Source organism: Gossypium hirsutum, chromosome D07 (assembly GCF_007990345.1).
Source record: "Gossypium hirsutum isolate 1008001.06 chromosome D07, Gossypium_hirsutum_v2.1, whole genome shotgun sequence".
Classification (NCBI taxonomy): Eukaryota; Viridiplantae; Streptophyta; class Magnoliopsida; order Malvales; family Malvaceae; genus Gossypium; species Gossypium hirsutum.
In genome coordinates this window covers 49542512-49559104 of record NC_053443.1, presented here as the reverse complement: position 1 = coordinate 49559104, position 16593 = coordinate 49542512, and the positions used below count along the sequence as shown (strand labels likewise).

Below are 16593 nucleotides of genomic sequence, written 5' to 3'. Positions count from 1 at the left end.
AAGAAGGCTTCATCGGCGCCGTTAACAGGTAATTTCCCACCCCCTTTTTAGATCTATCCTTATATATATAGCTGATGAAAAAAGGAAAAGGAAAGAAAGATGAATCGGAAAAAGAACCGAATGGAAAAGAGAAGGAGAAAATACCTTCTTTTCAATTTTTCTCTATTGATTTCATGTTTTTTTTATACAATATCCGTGTATGTGTGTGTGTGTATCCGTCCCCTTACAGATTCTAAAAAATGGCTTTTTATAGCTGAATCGAGAATAAAAATTAAGAAATACATCATTTTTTCTCCTATTTTTCTGCTATTCTGCTTTTTCTTTTTGCGTTCTGCTTTTGTTTTTGTTGTTCGTTTTGCTGCTGTTTTCTGTGCGTTTTGCGTTCGTTGTGTGCAGGGGGCTACTTGTGCTCTTTGCGTGTTGATTTTCTGCAGGCGTACGGAGGCCGTACAATGACGTGGAGGGTGGTGTACTTGCGGAGCTGCGCGTGCGAGGAGGGGCTGATTGCGGCGCAAGGGCGGAAGGCTACTGCTAGGGTTTCTGATTTTACTTGGCATTGGGCCGTCGGGCTAGGGATAGCCAATGGGCTGGTATTGGGTATTTGGAACTTGGGTTTGAGCCATGTTTGGCCTAGAATTTTTGTAATTTAGACTACTATTTTATTGGACTCTTTTTTGGTGTTAATTTGGTTTTATTTTACTAACGGGCCGGGCAAAAATGGGCTCTTACAGTTAATATAGGAAAATATGAGTTCGAATATACTAAAGCATATTGTCATTCTATTTAAGGGTTGGAGAGAGATTTTGGATAATTCTAGGTATAAAAAAAAGCTGATATGATAAGAACTTTTAATGAGATTAATATTAAAATAAATAATGATTAGATAGCCTATGGGTATAAAACATAGTCACTATAGAACATATTGAAACTTTATTGCAAAAAACATGTAAACATGAAGATTTGTTACTTTTATTCTCAACTTATTTTCAATCAACATATCTTCTATCTTTCCCACACTAATTATGTTTATATATTTATGGCTTATTTTGTTCTTCTTTATTTTTCCTTATGTTTTCTTTTAGGAGGAATGGATGATTAGTATTTCCTTCACTACTCTATCATTTTTGCTTAGGTGCTTCACCAAATTGTAAAGCTTGGTTTAACAACAAATGAAAGTGGAGGACTGAGTAGGAATATATATAAATATTAAAATTCAATCTTTGAATAAATATATTAAGCAAAGTACTTAAAACAATAAGATCAACACTTCTATTGATCCTAATAGAAAAAAAAACCAAATAATAATATCATATATAATTCAAAATAAAATGACTATTGAAGAGAAAATCTCCAAAGAGCCATATCATTAAGGATTTCATTTGGTAACAAATTCTTAATTCTTTGCACGTCCTTAAAGTATTAATATCTTATTAATTAAGTATTTTCATTAGCCTAACTATTAATTTGAACTTTAAAGGCCAGCTCAGATATGATATAGAACATATTTAAAACATATTAATTATTTTGTAAACACGTCTGCACCAATCGCATGGATAATTTAAATTAAAAAGAAGATTACATTGACATTTTCTATTTTCTTGGTTAAAACATTAGATCGAAATTGCCCATATTACACGCTTTGCTTTAGATTAGAGTAGATATTTAATGGACATAATTGATATAATGTTAAAATTGTAAGGACTCAACAGAAAAAATGAAAGAAGAAATTATGCAGAAGCGTGTGGGAATGGCGTTTGGTCCAATCCAAGTCTACCCATACAAGTAAAGTTTATTAATACGTTTAACATTTCTAAAGGATAATGTCTTAACAATTCTAAGTTTCATTTTCTGGTGAGTTGAGTTGTATGGATGTATATCGATTATATAGGCTTCAACCATTAATTGCAGTTTTAGTCCTTTCTAAAATCTTAATACTTCATTTTAATCTTGTTATGTACTTATGATCACCAACCCGAAAATTAAATAAGATTCAGGTCGCCTACCGCGACTCGACTAGGGCCCACTAGTTGGATACGTGCAAGCCTTACAATACGAAGTCAACAAGGGGTGCTTGCAAGGAGAGTTCACGGGCTCAGCTTGCATATGCCTAAGGAGTATCCAGCAAGCAGCCCAGAATAATATACATATCCAACATGCATAGAGTCTACTAAGAACGTCAATTCTATGAATAGTAGCTATGTATAAAAATATTCAGTTAGCCCTTTTTATTGGACAAAACGAAAAATTACTTAACAAATCTCTTTCTAAATTTAAAAATTCAATTTAATCCATTTTTAAGTACAAAATTTTAGTTTTGATTTCATTTTTTTAATTTAACTTATTCTATAATTATATATATTTATAATTTTGTATATATATACTTTCAAGGGATCCATTTGCATTAATATAACACATTATAATAATGAATTTAAAAATATTTCATTTACATCCACCAAAAAGAATTTCACCCTTTTTTTGTTTTTTGTTTTCTTATACTACGTATTGACTTATTGTAATAATAACAGTAAAAAATCAGACATTTTTTCAGACAACTATTTTGACCATTCCCTTTTTTTTTTTCCATTTATTTAAATAAGCAAAGCTTGATACGATTAGAAAACGTTTCTAACTTCAGCTGAGAAGATCGAACGAACTATTCAATCCTACATCAACAAGTTCCCAAAGTTGTTCAATTTTTTTATTCTGGGTATTCTCTATTTACAATTTGTTTTTTTGGATTTTATGTGGCTATGGCTATGGCAATGGCTGTTTTTTGTTTTTGTTCTCACAGTTATGTTCATTCCCTTGCTCCTGTCTTACTTGGATGACTCGTTCTCTGCTTGGTTGCTGAGAAAATGGAAGAAAAAAAAAGATAATTATAGGAAATTCATTGTTAATTTGGAATTGTTTTTGTTTAGTATAGACTTCTCCCAATCCATTTCAGCTGAGAGTTATAAGCATCACAGTTAAATGATCCTACCCCTTTTTTAATCTATCATATGCTTATATGGAATATAAGAAGAGCTATTCTAGGAACCATTATTTTGCCTTTTATTTTCTGGGTTTTTTAGGGTATGGGTATTTCTAACATACCCATTGAGCATCTGGATAACTTGGATTTTTAAGCCACGGTTTTAGGGATTTCTTTTTTACTTTTGAGGATTTGCTGTTAAGCTTTTAGGATCATGGATGATTGTTAGCTTTTGATTGATGTTCTTATGTTTGATATTGTGTTTGCTTGATTTGGAGGGTTATCAACCTTTTCCTATCAGTATAATTGATGGCCTAAATTCTTGCAATCTCATGTTTTCTTGGCTGAATATTTTTATTGAGACAGTATGAGTGAAGGGCAGCACAATAATGCAAGTGCAAGCTCCAGCTCGAGTTTGAATAGCAGTTTCCAAGATACAGAGGATGACCAAGCCATAGCAAGCATCTTAGCAGAAGAGGAAAACTTGCACTACAATGCCAAGCTTGGAAAACGACTCTCTCATCTGGATTCCATTCCGGTATAATCATCTCTTATCTCTTATTTGTTAGTTGGTCACTTTGTTGAAAAACTATTTGCAATTGTTTTAAAACTGTACGGCATTGCATTGCCGTAGTAGTTTATTTCCTAAAATGCAATCTATTTTCTTCTCTTTAATTCCACAAGGACAATGTTCTGCTGAATGAAATGCTTTAATTTGGAAACTTTAGGAATTATATGTCTCCTACAATAGGTGCCCATAATTGTTCAACATTGTGTTATTTTCATCACTTCTGAGATCCCAGCAATATTTCTTTCTTTGCTTCATTCTAAAGTTTTCTTTTCCCATTATAGTTTGTTTTCTCGGTCCTTGAGTCATATGCATTATTATTGCATAATTGCCATTGCCTGAAGCAGACATTCTCATAATATGAAATAGATCATTGATCATTAGAATTGGTTAAAACATGTTCTTTGTGCATCTTCTGTTTCTGTTGTAATTTTATGACAACTCAAAGTACAAGTGCAGCATGACTAGGAAGAGTGGTATGGTCCTTTTGTCTTTAACGTCTCTTACCATAGATATAGGAGTCTACCAAAGAGTAAGTTAGTGCCATAGTACTACCTTTTTGTCTTTCTTGCACTTGATTAGGAAATTGTGAATTCAATCTAACATGGTTTTCAAAAGACTATTAAGCCTATTTTGGGCTACTATAATGATTAATTCAATGTCCGTCCTCACCTGCATTACTTTCTATTTGTCTGATTATCGTTGACATGATCATTTTGTTGACAGCACACTCCTCGTGTCAATGGGGAAATACCTGATGTGAATGATGCAACCTTAGATCATGAGCGACTGTCTGAAAGGTTGCGATCTTATCATAATCACTATATCAATTTCTCATTGATAATCTCATTTTAGGTTGTTCAGTACTTGTAGTCTGCCCCACTTTAGGGTTTTAGAAAAATAAAATGGTTTGGACTGCAGTTTAGTCTTCGATTCTGTGCTTGCTATGATGTTTAATTTGTCTGTTTCTTTTGAGGGAGGGAGGGAGATTGATTGACTTCAAGTTTGGAAAATCCTCTCGAGAAATAATTTTTAATAATTTGATGTATTATATGGCTCCTAAAAGGCTAAAACCAACCGCCTTCCTTATCAGGTTTGTTTTTATTAATTTTGTGGTTAACAAGAGCACAAAATGAGCTGTTGGTTGGTCTCGGCATTTTCGGTGGACTACCAATGCTGCTTTCTTTTCAATATTTGAAACCATAACATAACGAATACATATTCTTTTCATAAAAAAAATGTTAAAACTACTGGAAGAGTAACATACGAGTCAATTTAATAAAATAATTTGGATGAACCCCTGCTCTTGCATTCTCATTTCAGATCCTTTATAGCCTTATCCTATCCTTGTGTGTTTGATTCCTTATAGTTGATATGTCAGACACACAGATACATGCCCATACCTGACACTTGTACTCGAGTTCTGGCAACATAGCAAATACGACATTAACCTGAAGAGACAATTCCTGACATGATGGTTGCGATTTATATGATATCCAGCCTTTCACACTCTACATTTCAGATATCCATTTAAATTGGTTTGTGTTTATTTAGTTATCATATGTTTTTTCTTGTTCAGGTTGGCTACTTATGGTTTAGCTGAATTGCAAATGGAGGGCGATGGAAATTGCCAGGTCTTTCTTTTTTGCTAGGATTAATCCTTTCTCTATCCTCACTTTTTATACCCACATCTATCATGAATATTATACCTATAAATATTTCCATGCACAGATGCACACATATGCAACAATGAGATTTCAATGTGAAGTCAATGATTATTTGCATTATTTTGTCTCCGTTTTCCTTGATAAATCTTTCTTGATGTTGTGTTATTTATTTATTTATTTTTTCTTTATAGTTTCGAGCATTAGCAGATCAGCTGTTCCGGAATCCGGACTACCACAAACATGTTAGGAGGCAGATTGTCAAGCAGGTAAGGTTTTTCTACTCCGCAAATGCAAACATCTCCTCTCAACTTACTTTGAGATATTATCCTAATAGATAAAGAAGCTTCTTTCCCTTAGCAACTTCTCTGACTTGTTATTTCTCCTTGTTTAAATAGGTGGTTTTCATTGCTTTTATTTTAGGCATCTTTTTCTTTTGTTTGTGAGATTTATTAGGTCTCTGCTTATATGGGATATGGTGAAGACATTATATAAAAGATTTAGTCTGACAATTTGATATATGCATTTTCTGAAATTGTCTCAGGAACAAAATATTTTTACCAACCTGAATTATAAAACACACGTTAATACAAGTTCTTAATCTCAAAGATTTCCATGTATGTTTTGTATGTTGATACCTAATTACCTACACATGTATGATGTCTATGTTCCTATTGAAAGAACAAAGCACTATCTTTTTGGTAATATATAAGGGTTAAGTTCATATTTGATATACCTAACTATAGTCAAATTTTCAATTTGGTACCTTACCCTATTTTTATTTCAACTCTGTTATCCTCTCTCTCTCTGAAAACTGTCATGCCATTTCATAATGTTGGTTAAATAAAAAATAAGTGAGAATAGAATTTGTTAGAGTTGTGACCTGAATCCTTGGATCTGTGGAGAGCTTAAGGCCGAGGGCCGAAGGCCGAAGGCCCGAGACTATAGCCCAACAGATCCCCGACGGATCATGCAGTATAAGTAGAATCCGTATAGAACTACACTTATTCTAACTCCTCTTGTATCATTCAGTTCTCAACATTATTGAATTTTTTCTTCTCTTCCCGTGGTTTTTTTTCCAAAAGGTTTCCACGTAAAATCGGTGTGTTTTATTTTTATTTTCTTATTGCTTTGTGATCGTTCTCTATTGTCATTATGTTAGTTTTAACAGAATTCTTGTTCTTATGTTTATATTATTGACTCTCTATTATTCTTTTCTGTTTACATTTAATTTCTTATTCCTCAGCTAAAGCATTCCAAAAAGTTGTATGAAGGCTATGTTCCAATGAAGTACAAAGGCTACCTGAAGAAGATGAAAAAGTTAGATATTGATTCTTTTTAATTTCCTCTGGATGCGTAGAAAAGAATTTTTTTAATAATTTAAAATGTGTGAATACTAACTCATTTAGTGCAAAATTTTGTGTTCCACTAGATCCGGGGAATGGGGAGATCATGTCACTTTACAAGCAGCTGCTGACCGAGTAAGTTGAAATTTTCTCCTCTTGACTCCTTAGAATGACTTCTTGTTACTACCCCGTAGAAACGTGTTTTTTGCAAGCTACTGTATATTGTTTGTTTCATCTAAAAAATGAGTTGCTTGGATCTTCCATTATATCTGAAATTTGAAGAGTTATGTTGAGCCTGAAGTAGCTAAGTTAAGCCCACACAAGCTATGTAATGAAACACTACTTTGTCTGCAACCATTTTAGAAGAAGTCCATGTCCACCACGTTAAACTTGCACATTATGCTCTTATATTAGATTTGTAAAAACATGTTGCATTAGTATATTAAATGGAATTTTTGTTTTTTTATCCTTGACACTGAATTAATTTCGGAGAAATTTACATCATTAACATCCTCTTTGTGGACATGACAGACTTTCTCTGCTACTTGCATTCCAATTGCCATTGACTAGGGAACATGTTCGTGAACAAATAAAAAATATGTTCATAAATAATAAACAAACAAACAATAAATAATCATATATCTTATTACTTAGATATAAAATAATCAAAATATTAATATTAATAATTATATTATAAATAAATAAAATAAGCTCACAAACAATCATATTATTAATTATCTAATAATTGAACAATTAACGAGGTCTATACAAGCTTTAAATAATTTATTAGATGAGTTTTAAATGAACATAAAGAGCTTGTTTATGAATATAAATGAACTAAACAAGCTTTGTTTATGTTCTGTTCGTTTAATAAACAAACCTCAAAATCTACAATCTTATTAATGCTTGTTTATTTAGCTTGATAATCAACATAAATCAAACTGTTCACTGAATGTTCTATTCATTTACAACCTTAGTAAAGTGTTCCATCTTTTTTCCCCCCTTGCTTGTTTCACTTTATTTCTCTACTTATCCTCCATTTTCTTTCTATTTTATCTCCTCAAACATATTCTTCATCAAGTAGTTTGTGGAGATTGGATAAAAATTAGTTGGAGAGCTACAAGGTTATAGCATTTAATCTGTCTTTTGCAGGAGATGCATAAGATAATCCATGCTAATGAAATTGAATGAAAAGGCATTTCCATTTGTGTATTAGTTCCATAATCTTACCATGCAACTTTTTCAAGTGCTTGTATGTGGTTGTCTAAAGTTTATTAAGTTAAGCTTATGCAGAAATGCTCAAACCTCTTTGCAATAAGCTTATTTTGTTGTTCTATCTATTAGCTGCTTCATTGGGTTTCTATGTATCAACTGCAGTTCGGAGCCAAAATTTGTCTGGTCACCTCTTTTCGTGACACTTGCTACATCGAGATCATGCCCAAACAAGCAAGTCCTACTAGAGGTACATATTATTTGTCTTGCCTGATGTATTATGCGACGAACCAATGATGCCTTCTCTCTTTCTCCTTTATTTTACCAGCTAATGGTAATGTAATTATTGAAGAAAACCCTAATAAAAAGTTGCTTATTATTGTGTATTCTAGAAATTTGGCTGAGCTTCTGGAGTGAAGTACATTACAATTCATTGTATGCAAGTGGAGGTGAGACCAACTTTAGTAGTTTTCATTTCTTGTTCTTGTATCTTTCACCCAATTCTTGCTATTTCATCGGCCAGATGAATGAAGTCCATATACTTATGTATGTTTACAGATGTTCCTACCAGAGCACCAAGAAGAAAGCATTGGCTTTTTTAGGATTGATATAATATGACACATTCCCAGTTTATTATATCTATTATATGTATATTTTTACTCACCTTTATGTGCCATTCAGAAATAGTTTGCTATTACAAAACTTATTAGTTATTTGATCATTTAACTTTATTTTGTATACAAATAATTAACATTCAGAAAACATAGAAAGTATTGACTGTGCAGCCACTTGTACATTTGCATAAGTTCTTTGTACTCTAATTTGATTCGTTTTAGTTCTAGTTTTGAAATTTTAGTCGTGTGTAGTTAAAGTTAATTTGGTTATATTCGGCTACTAGTTTTTGTATTGTCCATAAGTTGTTGAGTTAATCACCATTCTTCAATTTTTGATATTTTTAGTTCATATATTTTTTAAATATTGAAATTTCAGTCCATATCCAAATGATGATTGTTAAATTCGTTAACTAAAATAATCAATGATATTTGAACTAAATCTAAATTCAAAGAATGGTATCGGATTGATTGAATTGCAAAATTGAGAATTGATTATTATTATTATTATTATTATTTCTTTGGTTTTAAAAAATAGAAAATAATGATGGTTTTTTAAGTTTTTTCTGAAAATAATAAGTTAACATGATATATTTTTTTCATATAAGATGCTAAGATGCTAAAATTAAAAATGAAAATTTAGAATATAGAGTTTAAATTTGCTCATACACTAATAAAAGTCAAATTATAAAATAGAAAAACCACAAATTATAAAAAGTATCAAAATCTATTACAAAATGTGCATCAAACATCTCATGTAACCAAGTTTAAACATATCACGCCATGTTCATTGTTTTTTTTTATTGCGAAACACTTGAAAGGGAGGGCTAGAGAGAACAAAAAAAGAAGATCAAACTAACAAACCACAGCCATTGATGAATGTTGAAGAACAGATAAAATGTTATATACGAATATAAAAGAATATTAAAATATGAAACAATTGTAATGCAAAGAAAAGCAGTTAGATCAGGAAGCGTAGATAGAAGCACGACAAAGCGGGCAATGGGAGTGCTTAAGCAACCATCGATCGATGCAAGAAAGATGGTAAACATGTCGGCATTTGCTTAACATCCTGCAACGATCCCCTTCTTTCAGTTCTTCCAGGCATATTGCACAATCCTTGCTTCCACTCTCTTCTTCTTTGGCTGTTGTTTCTTGCGTGCTAATGATATTGTTCTTCTTGTATATTACAACGGTCCCTGCCGGTTGCCGCATGGATTGACGGCCGGCCTCAATGTCTTGAGTCGGATGTCGGAGCTGTCTCCTGGCTTTTTCATAACAAGTCCTTATGATGTAAATTATAAATACTGTCATGGGGAAAGAAGCGACAACACTTAGAATTCCGACCAGATTAAGTGGTGTTTTAACGTCAATCTCAGCCGCTGCTGGTGGCACTGCCATGCTTCCTCCAATGATGAAACACGAGTTCAGTATTGAGTGAATCATAATATGTATACCCAAGTTTTCCCTTCTCAATTTGTTTGAAATTTCACTGAAGATTCTTCCTTAGAGAGCAAGTTAAATCTTTCTAACTATATAATTAGTTTATTTCATTCCATCATGTTTAATACAAGAATTAAAAAATAATTGCATTTTTATTTATATACATAAAAACTAAAGTCACATAAGTAATTAACTTTTTTAATTAAAAATATGAAACTATATCTCTTATTGATTCACTTCACTATTGCTATTTTTACTCTTTTAAAAGATACTCCTACAGTATTCTTTATTTTTCAATCACGAGAACTAGTATTTTTATTAAAATTTTAAACTTTATTATTTATTTAGCTTTTATTGATTAACAGAGTTTGATATGGGTTTCTGATCGACTATTGTAGATGACAATGGAATCAAGGGTGGCTGTCTTTGCACATCTGATTTTCTATTGGTAGGCAGCTCAGTTTCAGTATCTTGACGACGGCTCCAACGTAGAAATAGACCTCTCCCAACGCTCTATAATACCATAGGAAACTCGCAGAGAAGACCAGGATTTCACAAGATGTAGATGGCATGATTAGAATTTAGAACAAAGCCAAGACGAGCAACAAATCTTGATTTGCATTTAGAATTAAAAGCAAAGTCTGATCATATAAAACATTTGTTTTTCTATTTTTACAGGTTGATTTGAATTGCTCTCAGAAGCCAGCCCTTCATCCCCCACCCCCCTTCAATAACTCAAGTAGACTAGAAAAGCCACAAACCCACCCAATTTGGACATCATCGGACTCCCTCAGAGCTACTGTAATTGGAACAGTATAGAAAAGGAGTGTTCCCAAGGTTCAGTAAGCGACCAACTGTACATTCATTTTCATTCCAACCCACTAATACTACGACTCCCCTTGGTATCGGAGTGTCTCAAAGCAGAGCACCAAAATAAAGCTCCCCACAAGCTACACTAACAATTTCCAATCACCAACTCTCCCCCATCACACCACACATTCATCTGCGTTGCTAGAATAAATTCGATCAACTTTCATGATCTTAGGAAAAGGGAAGAAGAGAGGAAGGAGGACAATAATGCATGCCTCTTCCCCTCTGTTCTCTCATTCTACATCCTATCAACTGCATTGTTCACATCATTTGCATGCTACCCTTCCCTTCTTTATTAGACCCTTACCGATTCAGAGTTGATTCGGCTAGTACTCCCAGCAGGCGAATTGGATCCGTTCATGGGCACCGAACGCTGAGAAAAGTCTATCAAAAGCTTCTTCTGGGATTCATTAGTGTGAGGAAGACTAGCTCGTAGAAGTTCACAAGGCATTTCACGCCTTATAGCCTCTGAACCGATGACTTCTGTGGTGGGCTGAGGCTGGTTATGTATTGATTGGATTATTGTCTCATATTTACTAACACAGTACTTGGTAAGAAGGGCGAAAAATTCATCGAATGAAGCCCTCCAGAGAGTATAATTAGGCATGCTGCAATTTCCAGAGGGATGACTTAGAAGTTGACTGGCCCTTTCAAGAACTGATTTTATGATAACAGAAGCACCATCCCCAGCAGGGCTTCCAAGAGGCCTAAGTGGTGGTTGCTCTGAAGAACAAACAACTGCAACAAGGCATGCACTAAGTGCACGAAGATCCATGCCATTAACACACACGGAAACTGTCTTTGCAAGGTCATTAGTTGTCTCAGCTGCTTCCAGATCAGCAGAAAGACCACCAAACAAGAATCTCAAGTAACGGAAAATGGTCATGCACACTATTCGCATAAGCTCACTACCAGGGATGAGAACCTGAAGGAGCCTAGTGATGAGCTTCCGGCCTTTTGCAAGGGAGACTAATCTTAGGAACACGATGTCGTCTTTGGGAGCACAGCTAACTGCATGCCCACCTTTGCTAAGCGGATCAACAAGCTGAAGTGATGCTGCCATACCTTCAAGCAGGATCTGCCGCCTCCTTTTGAGCTGAGCCCCACCATCTTGGGGCTGACTGAATTGTATGAGCCGGTCAATATCATCTATTTCAAGAAGAAGGTAGAGACCATCTTCAATGGTGATTCTAGCTGCAAGCATAGGTTCCTGCTCCAGAGGCCTCTCAGTTTTCTGATCAGAACCATCACCTGAGCCCAAGGGAGGATCAACTTCAAGTAGAGGACGGGGTCTACGAATGGAAGAGAGGGGGACCTTCCCGAGTGCATCAACATGGTGATGCAAATGCTGCTCTCCACTGTTACGGGTTCGAGAATGTGATTCTTTTGGGTGAGATGGGTAAAAATGATGTTTAGCCCTGGATCCAGAAGATCTTTTGGCAACACAAGCTTGGTGGTAATAATCATCTACATAAGGATCGTTACCATGCGTGGCGGCATGCTGCATCTTGAGAATACTCTCTATCTCTTCACCAGTCATATACTTGGATCTGAATTGAACCAACCCACTCTCACTTTTCTGGCTACCAGCATCAGAACTTTGCTGAGACAAACGCATGCTCTGCCTGTTTCTTTGTGATGATTTAGTCCGATGTTCCCTAAGATCAGCCAGTCCAAGCATCATTTTATGTGAAGGATGAGATTTATACACTTGAGATTGCAATGCAGCAAAATGTGCCAAAGATGGTTGAACTGAATGGTGTATTCTCTGCTGTTGAGGTGACATTAACTGTGGGAACAATAGGCCATTTTGACGAGGTATTTGCTGTTGCAACATAAGATGCAAAAGACCAGCACGTTCTCCATGTAGTAGACCAGACTGGTTAACCCAATGGTTTAGCGACATACTACTAAAAGATGGGCCAGGAGATGTTAACTGGGACAAATTACCACCAAAATGTAATCCATGAGATAGACCAGCCAGATGAAGACTGGAGTTGGACAATGAAGAGAGGCTTGCTGCAGAGAAGGGTGATGGAGATCCACTAGTAAGAACTGGAACTTTTAGGTTGCCAGGTGAAGATTGTTGGCATCTGCTACCAGGAGGAGGGAAAGATGTGAAGATTGATGGTTTGGGCTCAACAATTGGTTCAATTGAGAAGTGAGGCTCTGGCAGCTGCTGGGGATATGACGAAGTTCTATACAATGGCTTTGATTCTGTAAAACGAGCAGAAGTCAGTTGTGGCTGTGAGGACCATCTTTTGCTTTCTTGGGAATCTTCTGTTTCGAACATATGCTGATCCATCCAGTTTAAATGCTCTCCATCTACAGCCCAGTCAGTAGCAGATGAACCTGAAAAGAATTTTTCACAATATGAAACATACTTATACTGATATTCTTGGGTTAACAATGAGGGATGCTTGACACCGAGATTTTCAAGTTTTTTTTTTTTTCAAATTGCAACTGATATTACTTTGTACATTCATCAATAGAGATTGTAACTGCAACATAAAGGCATAAAATATGGCATAATTCTACTTACTTTCCCTTGAAAAAGAACCGGATCTATCACCAATAACTCCTGGATGTCTTGGTCCTGTGACAACCCTATTCAACTGCAGAGAAAAAAAAAACTTTTAAAATCCAATCATAATGAAAGGAGTAATTCTGAACTCCTCTCTTTCTCATTTCACTATCATATAAGGTAAAAGTGGGTCTCACATCTAAACCCAAAATTGTTGGGAAGAGTCAGGATTCAATTTCTCTAAAGTAGTCATAGGAACAGATCTAGCATAGACAAGGTGAGACTCAAAAGGATCGGATCATCTAAAAAGAACTCCCAAAGATATTTTTGTTTAGCCAATTACCCTTAAATTACAACTGCTTACAGGACCCAATGCTCTAACTAATTATCCAAAGCAAAGTTATTTCTATGTCATATGTCTCTGCCTAAGAACATGTCGGTTTTGGTAATGATTATTTTAATTAGACAACCTTTATCAAATCATACAAGCTTCTTCCAAAGCATGTGGCTTTTTGGATATAGATGATGAAATGTAATGGTTAAAAAAATGTCATAAGAGACACAATATTTGAACTCCATTTCCTAATTTGTAACATACGCATGTTAATCTCTAAGATACCATCAAGCCATTCCTCAAATTTACTTTAAACAACTATAACTTAGGTGATTGATTTAATTAACTGAATTAGACCATGCACAAAAGCACAACCTTGATTATTCCCAAAAGAAACCTAAGTGGACAGCATCTTGAAAATATATATGCAGTGTTTATCAACTTAGATGAATGCTGAAGTACAATAATAATAATAATAATAATAATAATAATAAAGGTAAAGCATGCTTGGTACCAGCATACAAGCCTGATAATAAGTGGTGTGCCACATATGGAGAGACAAAACAGTTTCGGTCCATCTTTCCTTGACATTTTTCTAATAAAATTCCTAGCCATATACAAATGCAATTTGAAATGTAAAACAGTTACAGACATAATAAGACAATAGTTTACTAATCTAATTTCTCTCACATTCATTTCATATATCAAAAAAGTCCCATTAGTTATGAGGTCATCAGAAAGAAAATGCATCAAAGAATCTCCTGCTTTTTTCCCCTTATGCCGAGGGTCCATATCATGATAGGCTGTAGATCCATTCCTTATGCCAAACCTACCCATAATTAGCATCCTTGACCACAAGTTAAATCATCATCTTTTACACAAAGTCCTCTACATGATACAGCACAAGTCAATGTTAACATAACTATCTTCATATATGTTAACATCAGTAGAACATGAAAAATAATCCAAATTCTTTAGAAAAACGAATCGATTAACCATAAAGGCCCAAAGGAACTCAGGAAACAAGCATATTAAGTCTTATAGACAACTGTTAGTGAGAAAGGTTAACCATTGACATTCATCACAGTGCAACACTTATAAATGAAAAGAACATACCTTTGCAAAAGTACTAGCCAAATCATCCATGTCAGATAGTGACCCTAAACTTCCAACCTACAAATTAAATAACACGTATATTAGAGCTGAAATAGTCATATTTCAAAATCAAGAAACACCACAAGTTGAAACCATGATTTGAGTTTAGCACATGATTGATTACTGCATATAGGAGAAGGGACAGGCAGCAAAATCAATAACTAAAAATTAAAAAATATACAAGGCAAAAAGCAAAATGAATTAGCATGAATGCAGAAGACAATGGCATTATTGTTTCATAACATGAACAAAGTTCAACAGAAAGATAATACAATAACTGCTTCACTTGAAGCATGACAACACAAACATAGTAAGGAATCAAATGTTCCATTAAAGCTTTGTTTTATGAGCCCATCCTCCTGCTTTCAGGTGTTCCTGAAAGTGTTAATTTGGCACATGTTAAGTTATGAAACAACATTGCTACAGCTCCAAGTGACAAAAAAGAACTTAAGGACCAACAAACTCTATGACATATTTTAGGGTCAGAAATATAATGGAAGGAAAAGGTAGAAGTAGCTACAAAACAATGCAGAAGGATCAGTGCAAATAAAACATGGATTCACAGCACAATTCGTAATCAAAGGAATGAAATCTCACATCTCCTCTATCAAACAAATGGTATTCGTCATCTTCAATGGATGCAAAAACAGGAGCTTCCACTTCACCATCTTCCAAACCTCCCAACTCCACTTCTTCCATGGCATTTTGACCAAAAAATTCGTACCGGGAAGCATCAAAATGCGCATTATCTGCAAAATTATTAACTAATTAGCTATTCAACAATACCATGAAAGCCGATCAATCAAATAGCTTAACAAACCATCCAATTATAATAAACAGAAGAAAAAAAAATCTCTAAAAGCAACAAGAAAGAAAAATAAAAGAGAGAGAGACTGTTTGTTAGAAGGTAAACAAGTAACCAAGCAAAGGCAACAAAAAGAAAGCGGGTTTAACGGTTAAGACCCCTTTGGTAGCTAAGAAAATGGATAAAGATCCAAAGTGTACAAAAAAATTTAATTTCTTTAGATCAAAATAAGCAAGTGAAAGGATTGAAAACAGAAAAAAGAAGAAACCTGAGGAAGTTTGAAAGAAGTTGATAGGAAGTTTGCCATCCGATCTCTCCATATTACAAACCCAACCTACAAGGAAAACCCTAGACACAGCAGCAGCAGCAGCAAGAAGAAGGAGAAGGAGAAGGAGGAGGAGGGCAAGAGGCGTAAATTAAGGGGGATTAGGAGGGTTTTTATTTAGGTAGAAATAGAATGAAGGAAAGAATGAAATCCCATTGTCTCTCAGTCTCAGAGAAGGAGAGAGACGAAGGAGATAATACTAATAAAATTGAAAGAAAAGTGACGAGGGGATTAAAAATTAATTTGTTATATTTAACATTTAAACATATTTCTTAAATTATTCTTAAATCTTTTCGAATTTTTAATTAAATTAGAAAATACTATTTGCATGTGGAGTATAATCGAGTCGAGCCCAGTTTGAATACTATCAAGCTTGATCTCGACTTGATATTTGACTGCATCTCAATCGAACATCTATTTTTAAGCTCAAACTCGGTTCAAGATAAAATCTTGTTATTTGAACTCAGGTTTGATTAAGCTCATTTATCGATTTTTGTACTCAAGCTCGACTAGCTTGACTAAATAATTAAGCTTAAGGTTAATAATATTAAAGGAAATAACGTAATTGAATAATATAAAAATATAAAAAGCTCAATAAAGTTCAGGAGTTGTTCAAATCAAGTATCACTAAATTCAAATTCGGTTTGACTGATAGCTTGAGCTGCTTGAACTCAAGCTCAGCTCAATTATTACATATTCGAGTTTGAATTTTGTTCAAGTCCAACTCAAGTAATTTGCTAGCACTATTATCTCATTTACACTCTT

The 16593-nt window shown here is 34.4% G+C and overlaps 3 protein-coding genes across 4 annotated transcripts; 1 reads left to right on the top strand and 2 right to left on the bottom strand.

The window, feature by feature from the left end:
* The first annotated feature begins 2539 nt into the window (after positions 1-2539).
* On the top strand, positions 2540-8566 carry LOC107954861 (OVARIAN TUMOR DOMAIN-containing deubiquitinating enzyme 11). Its single transcript, XM_016890547.2, has 10 exons — positions 2540-2707; positions 3338-3509; positions 4266-4339; positions 5119-5173; positions 5398-5472; positions 6450-6523; positions 6636-6684; positions 7927-8011; positions 8154-8210; positions 8320-8566. Exons 2-10 carry the CDS (start codon positions 3339-3341, stop codon positions 8361-8363), a joined length of 684 nt encoding a protein of 227 aa, XP_016746036.2. The 5' UTR covers positions 2540-2707; position 3338; the 3' UTR covers positions 8364-8566.
* A 772-nt stretch (positions 8567-9338) lies between these two features.
* LOC107956211 (RING-H2 finger protein ATL39) lies at positions 9339-9773 on the bottom strand. The gene has a single exon (XM_016891934.1). The coding sequence runs from the start codon at positions 9771-9773 to the stop codon at positions 9339-9341; it is 435 nt and encodes a 144-aa protein (XP_016747423.1).
* A 642-nt stretch (positions 9774-10415) lies between these two features.
* Positions 10416-16053, bottom strand: LOC107954859 (protein PAT1 homolog 1). 2 transcript variants are annotated; one of them, XM_016890545.2, is made up of 5 exons: positions 15772-16053; positions 15296-15447; positions 14660-14716; positions 13228-13300; positions 10416-13037 (listed from the first exon to the last, which is right to left on the bottom strand). In XM_016890545.2, the coding sequence occupies exons 1-5, from the start codon at positions 15821-15823 to the stop codon at positions 10981-10983; spliced, it is 2391 nt and encodes a 796-aa protein (XP_016746034.2). In that variant the 5' UTR covers positions 15824-16053; the 3' UTR covers positions 10416-10980. The 2 variants fall into 2 exon arrangements, with proteins under 2 accessions (XP_016746034.2, XP_016746035.2); XM_016890546.2 differs by lacking the exons at positions 14660-14716; positions 15296-15447; positions 15772-16053 and adding an exon at positions 14058-14638.
* Positions 16054-16593: the final 540 nt, after the last annotated feature.